A 7,561-nucleotide genomic window follows, 5' to 3' on the forward strand; every position below is an offset into this window, starting at 1 on the left:
GATGTTGAATTTGCCAGAATTTTGGCAGAATTTAAACTTTCCCAGAAAATTTTATCAGCTTATTATTTTATCTTTATTGTTTTTGTTTCGTGCTTTATTCTGATACTGTTTATACTTGCACCACCAATCTTGCATTTTTTTTACACAGGGGTACATTTCAGATAAAAACTCACAGCATTATATGTTAATGTAGTTTTTCCTGACATAATTTCTTTTCAATTAGGTGAAAATGAAATCCTTGAAACTCTATACAATATTGCAAGCAAGAACAAGATATGGAGGTCTTATATAGGCATGGGTTATTACAATTGCTCTGTGCCTCAGCCCATTGCACGGAATTTGTTGGAGAATGCAGGATGGTAATGTACCACCTTTTCTTTTTAAATGCGTACGTATAAATGTGTGTTTGAAACTTTTCTTATGACTAAGCATAGACAAATATACACCAAACCTATTTTTTTTTTAACTAGGCTTTCCTATATTTGATACTGATGTATAAGTGTAGGATCTGTGTTGTTCATGCTGAAGCTAGAGGGGAAAAAGAATACTTTTGACTTCAGAAGATGCTTTTTTCTGTAAAATATTTCATTGATTTTTCTGACTGCTATTCACAGCTCCTATTTATTATGAACTAAAACAAGAATACTTGTTTGCTTTAAGAAAGTATACAGACTTAACTCTTAAGCTGAAGTAATTATTTCCTAAATTCTGTCTAAATTTAAACTGGCTTCTTCCCTCACTGATGTATGCAATTCTGGGAGGAGGTAGTTAAATACTATGTAATACTCCGATTATGGTTTTCTTACGAGGAAGAAAGGAGCTTTGAAATTTTTAAAGGTTTTTCTTTTGGTATTTCTTTCTTAATTTTATTTTGACACCAGAGACGACCAAGAGTTTGAATGGACATCCATAAATTATGTTCTTGTCCGAACAGATAACATTTGGACTTGCTAGGAGGAGGTAGGAAGAAAAGATTTCAGGAGAAAGGTTGTTTAGAACAAAATGTGTTTTCGGCTGAAAATGAGACTACCGACCCACACTGCTGTCTTTAGAAGTTTGCCACAAAAATTCTTCCCAAATCTCAGATTCTATTAAGAAAATACTCAACACTTTTGGAGTTTCAAAACTTTCTGAATAATTTGGACAATGATATATTATATGTCTGTATACAGTAAAAGCTGAATAGTTTAATTACTGTGAGAGAAAACTGATCCAAACTATGCACTAACAAATGCCTGGGAAGTCAGCATTCAGGAATTTCTTTTACTTGTAGCTTCAGAAAAGCATAGGAGTCCTTTTGTTTTAAGTCCGAATGCCATTTTAACTACTTTTGTATTCATGAAAGAAGCTATTTTAAGAATCCCATTTTAACTGCTTTTGTATTTGTGAAAGAAGCTATTTCAAAACACTTGGGGTAGATATTTTTCAAATAACTTTTTATCCAAAGAACACTTTGATTGAAAGTGAGAAAATGAGCAGAGAAATTTCTGTTGTGGATCTGAAAAGCTGCAGTTAAAATTCCCATCTCCCACGTGAGGGATTTGACTTAGTCACGGAAGGTAAAGCATTTATATATGTGCATATTTAAATTAAATACTTTTTTGTTTTGTTTTGATTCAGTTTTGGCCTTAACAGTGATGTCCAGTCCATGAAAGTAATATAATTTAAAAATCTAATGTATTCATGACTGAACTTCAATCTGTTTTCCAGTGCGGTCAGATGTATGTTTCATCTTATTAGTTGTCAGATCTCAAAAAGAATACTCTGTATAACTGGAAATCCAAATAAATTCTAGCTCTGCCATTGCATTAGATTAGTCTTGCAGATGTCTAGAACTGCAAGAACATAGTTTATAACAAAATAAAAGTATTGACTATGAATACATTAACTTTCCAGACATTCAGTTAAAGCATAAAAAAAAAAATCACTAAGGAAGATACATGATGAACTGTTTTCCTAGAACTTACTATATATTAAAAAATAAATTAGGCTTAGACTTAGATCTTATTGACTGTACACATGCAAATAGTAATCAAGAACTAGTTTATTGAATATTGCTGGATAATGAAGTTTTCTGAATCTTTTCCTGGAAGCAAGGGTTAACTTCAGTATAAAGAAGGCATAATTGTTAAATTTCATCCATTTTAGTTTGTGGTAATGCTAGAATTCATGATTTTTTGCTTGATTTTTTTTCTATCCTTTCAGAAATTGATTGGTTTTATTTCAACTGCTTTTACCATTCAAAAGCGTAACATCAAAATCACAAAGCTTCATTAATTCTGTTTTGTAGTATAGTGTACTATTCCAACTATGTGGGGTAGGATTGAGGTTATTCAAGGGAACCAACACATTAGCAGCTACTTAGTAACAGTTTAAGAATAGATTTATTTATTTATTTTACACAATATAGAAACTTCCTTTCAAACATAATTTGAGCATAAACTATGAGTGGAAATTATGGCAGCTTTTTAAATAGGTTTCTGGGTAGCTGATTTGAGTGGTCTGCTTTGAAGTATTCATTGCAAAGTCTATCTCAATTTATATAAGATAAAGTCTCAGGAAAAGGGGTTTGCATCAAGTAAGGAACTGTAAACATTACTCACGAAAGATACTTTGTCTTTGAAAACAAAATAGATAATTTTGCACCACATGAACAGCTACAACTTTAATGTCTTTTAGCAAAATTTACAGCCAAGTTTAATGTGAAATATTGTTTCTCTACAACTGATTTCTATTTTTTTCTGACCTTTCTCACTTTGCATCAGTCCCTGATTAGTAACAGTTTAATGAAACAATGTTTTTGTTGAAAAGAACAATAAAGCTAGTATACTCAACTTTAATTAAAATTTCACTTTTTTAAACTGATTATTCTGGTGAGTACTAGCCAATGATTCTTGATTTTATTTTTCTTCTCTTGCACTTAGTTATAGTTCTGTAATATATTTCAATTAATCTCAATGTTTTAATTCTTATTAGTCTACTTCTAGTTCCTTCTGCAAGTTATCATGCAAAAAAGACCTTTAGCTGAAATAAAATGAGGAGGTAAGATTGTTAACTTCAAGTAGAGAGGAGTTTTATAAAGTAAGAAAACTCATTATTCATGCAAAGGAGTTGGGAATAACTTTTTGTTGGTGAGAAATGAGTGGGCAAGGGGACCATTCAGAAAACAAATCTTTATACTCCCAGATTGAAAATGTATCCGACAAACTGAAAACTGGGTTTAGCAGCCATCGAGTAAAAATAATTGTTACTATTGACATGAGCAGTGTTGCATGCAGCCATGGTCTCACTTGTGAACTATGCAGTCAAGTATATGATGATAAGTAGTTTATTGTTAGACTTGGCTAAGAAGCAGGAAAAACTTTCACTATTTGGGAAATACATCAATATTTACCTAATTTGATGTATAGCTATTGGTTTCTGTCACTGTACTGAATACTATATATGAGAAATTTGAGCAGATGTATCATTTAACAAGACAGAAAATATATAAGCATCATATATGACACTTTTCACTTATTTAGTATGTCCTTCTTTCTACCATTTCCATTCTCCAGGACTTTTTCCTACCTTCTCTCTCGCATTACTATTTTATTGCTCCTCTCATCTTGCTCTACACCTCAGGTTCTGCAACTTGCTTTTTAAAAATCTTTGTTGCTCACCTTCTATTGCCTTACATGACTTGAGCTTCCAGATACTTCAGTATCTTTTTGAAGATTATACCTTCACCCACAAGCATTTTACAGAAGTCTAGGACTTAATATGTCCCTTTCAGGAAACAGACTGTTGTTTTCTTCCATTGCTAGAAAACACAGGTGATGAGTTTACTACTTATCACTTGTTTCTGGCCATTGCTCTGAATTCAAACTGGCATAAAGTCTCTCCTGAACCATTGTGGCATCAAGTACCCAATTTTCCAGCCGTGAGAGCAGAGTCTGAGCTCTGTTCCTGCCTTTCATCCCTGGACCCCATGCTGCTTTGTTTTACTGGACTGCTATAATGGGGTGTTTCTATTAAATTGTTGCCTTTTCTAAGGGATCGCTTATGTTGCCTCTACTATTTTGTCCTCCAGATGTCAACAGATAAAACTCACATCAGTCTCACTTCTCTTCACTACCGTACGTGGAAACTCTTGTTTCACAGGAGGTTTTGTATTTCTGAGCTTGATCTCATGAAATGCTGGGTGCCTTTCCTCCCATGAGTGTGGAGAAGGCTTGGCAAGTAAAGAGCTTCAGAAGTGGTTGTGAAAGATAATGGTAATACCTAGGTGTGATCAGACTAATCATTCTCATTTGGACAATGTGACTTGACTCAATCTCCCGCACTCAGTGCCTACTTCCCCTTTCCCTTCCCCAAGATGCGCTCACACCTCTGTTTTAAAAATAATTTCTCTTTTCAGAATGGAGAAATAGAATTCTTCTCCTGTACAAAGCAAAGTCAGTACTAGAAGAGAAAATATTCTCAGGCTTTTAGGACAGTATTAAATCACAACCATCAATAAATAACTGTTTCTAATAAACTTTCGTGTCAGAGAATTATGCATTGCAGTTTATTTTTCCCATGATATAGTTCAATTATATATTGGCATAATTCTGTTACACATTTATTTTCCTAGACCCAACCTCAGAATTCTTTTCTTACAGGGTTACCCAGTATACTCCTTACCAACCTGAGGTCTCCCAGGGCAGGCTGGAGAGCCTGCTAAATTATCAGACTATGGTGTGTGATATCACAGGAATGGATGTGGCTAACGCATCTTTGCTGGACGAGGGAACAGCTGCTGCAGAAGCCATGCAATTATGTCACAGGTACTGTGTTTAAATATATGGTTAAATCACAGAAGGAAGGAATTTTTCAGTATGAAAGGCATCTCTCCTGTGTAGGCATGGATAGGTGACTGGGTTGAAATGGAATGAGGCCTTTTCACTGTGGGCAGATTGCTGAACAACTGTAACTTACGGTAATAGGCCCCCAGAGTAGTTCCCAGTGTTGATGTGAACGTTTATCCCAAGCATCTAAGGCCTTAAGAAACCTAAGGTCATAAAGACTAGGGAAAAGTCTAGAGCAAGGAAGACTTAGCCTTGGTAGAGGAGTGTCAGGTTAGAGAATACTTAAGCAAACTGGACATATACAAGTCCGGGAGATTGATGAGATGAATCCATGAGTGCTGAGGGAGCCATTTGATGTCATTGCAAGGCCACTCTTGATTATCTCTGAACAGTCATGCTGTGACTGGAATAAGTGCCTCAGCACCGGAGAAAAGTAAATGCCACTCCTGTCTTCTGGAAGGGCAGAAATGAGGGGAACCCACCAGCCAGTCAGCCTCACCTCGATCCCTTGAAGATAACAGAACAACTGCTAGTACTGGAAACTATTTCCAGGCATGTGAAGGACAAGAAGGTGATCAGGAGTCACCATCATGGATTCATACAGGGGAAGTCATGCTTGAACAACCTGATAACTTTCTATAATTAAATGGCTGGCTTGATAGATGAGGGGAGAGCAGTGGGTATTGTCTACATTGATGGTCTCCCTTAAATCCTCACAGAGAAGCTGATGAAGTATGGGATGGATGAGGCGAGAGTGAGGTGGACTGAGAACTGGCAGAATGGCTGGGCCCAGGGCGTGGTGATCAGTGACATGAAGTCTAGTTGGATGCCAGTTATTAATGGCATACCCCAGGGGCAACACTGGGACCAGTTAACAATCTGGATGATGGGGCAGAGTGCGTCACCAAAGTTGCTGATGATGCCAAACTGGGAGGAGCAGCTGATGCACCAGAGGGTTGTGCTGACATCCAGGGGGCACCTTGACAAGCTGAAAAATGGGCTAAGAGGAACCCAATGAAGATCTACAAGGGGAATTGTAAAGTGCTGACCTGGGAAGAAACAACCCCAGGCATATGAGGCAAGCATATGGCATATGGCCAGCTGGGGGCTGGCAGTCTGGAAAGCAGCTTGGCAGAAAAGGCCTTTGTGGGTCCTGGGGGACACCAAGTCAAACAGGAGCCAGAAATGTGCTCTGGTGGCAAAGAAGGCAAATGGTATCCTGGGCTGCATTAGGAAGAGTCTTGCCAACAGGTCAGTGCAGGTGATCCTTGACCTCTCCTCACTCATGAGGCCACCCCTGGGGTGCTGTGTCCAGCTCTGGGCTCCCCGGGACAAGAAAGACATGGACATACTGGAGAGAGTCCAGTTGCACTGCCTGTGGTACCAGCCAAGCTGCTGGCACCCAAACACAGAGTAGCTACAGCTCCATCACCACAGGCACAGAGGGCCCCACGGGGCTCCTATGGCTGAGGTGCTGTTCCAGTGGCTGGCACTGAAGTCCACTTACTGAGGTCACTCGTTACATGCAGAACCTTTGAGGTGTGACTCCAGTTGCTGGCACCCAGGCAGCTGTATAGACGCACTACTCCTCCTGGAATACAGAGTTCCCTCACCCATTGGAAGAATCAGAAATGAATTTAACAAGAAGAGAGGATAGACTCTGCGAGCTGGGTGCATGTACATCAACCAACAATTATTTATATGTGACTGGCCCTGTTTACTCCCTTATGCCTCTATTTTCTTACACTTGTTCTTCCCAGAATCACTTAGCTGAATCCCTTTTGCCCTAAACATCTCATAATAAGCCCTTGCAATCCCAAAATGCTCTTTTGCTGCATCCCATAATGTGTCCTCCCAGGGATGGCCCAGACAGTGTGTCTGTCTAATGAATTTGGCTTCCCACCAGCCTTGGGGCGCCTGTGCTCCTCTGTGCTTGTGGACATGCGTCTCTGCGGGGCTGATGTCTCCCGTGATGGGCCTGGGAGCAGCAGAGACAGGGTGTTATTTGGGCTCCCCCCCCCCCCCTTCCCTCTCTGTGGGGGTGCAGAGGAGCTTTTATGTTATGACCTGACAGTCTGTGGCATGAATCTCTTGTGACCTTGAACACTGAAGGTGGGAACTGTTTTTTTTTTCTCCTAGTGGTTAAAAGGAGCTTTAAAAACTGGTGAGGTATGTCGGTCCTAAGTTGGTACAGGTGAAACTATTGCTGGTGTATCTTACAATACATCCCTCTCTGTGGGGGTGCAGAGGAGCTTTTATGTTATGACCTGACAGTCTGTGGCATGAATCTCTTGTGACCTTGAACACTGAAGGTGGGAACTGTTTTTTTTTTCTCCTAGTGGTTAAAAGGAGCTTTAAAAACTGGTGAGGTATGTCGGTCCTAAGTTGGTACAGGTGAAACTATTGCTGGTGTATCTTACAATACAGACTTACAGGAGTCTGTATTCTATGGGCATTTGAGAGGGATCTGCATATCAAATGAAATCTGAGAGGTGGTTGAAGGTCACTGTAGGACTGGATGTCAGGAAGGAATTACATGGCAGAAACTGTGTTGTAACTATTCAGTTGTTCAAAACAACAGTCAGACATAAAATCACACTTAGCAGAGAAAGTTAGACAATTGCCTTAGTCTCCTTTTGCTACTTTAAAGGCCTATCCGGGGTAACACTGAAAATCTGTATGAAAGACCACAGTTATATTCCGTTCAAATAGTATGTGGGTGTAGAGGCATT

The 7,561-nt window shown here is 38.9% G+C and overlaps 1 protein-coding gene across 1 annotated transcript in view; it reads left to right on the plus strand.

Annotated features, from left to right (window-relative positions):
• Positions 1–225: 225 nt before the first annotated feature.
• The window catches only part of GLDC (glycine dehydrogenase (decarboxylating)), a 36,376-nt gene continuing 29,040 nt past the window's right edge, over positions 226–7,561 (plus strand). Inside the window, exons 1-2 of the mRNA XM_010159564.1 lie at positions 226–359; positions 4,644–4,808. Of these exons, the coding sequence (XP_010157866.1) occupies positions 295–359; positions 4,644–4,808 (230 nt within the window). The 5' untranslated portion in view covers positions 226–294. The remainder of the gene's footprint in view (positions 360–4,643; positions 4,809–7,561) is intronic.

Source organism: Eurypyga helias, unplaced genomic scaffold (genome assembly GCF_000690775.1).
Source record: "Eurypyga helias isolate BGI_N326 unplaced genomic scaffold, ASM69077v1 scaffold3399, whole genome shotgun sequence".
NCBI classification, from domain to species: domain Eukaryota; kingdom Metazoa; phylum Chordata; class Aves; order Eurypygiformes; family Eurypygidae; genus Eurypyga; species Eurypyga helias.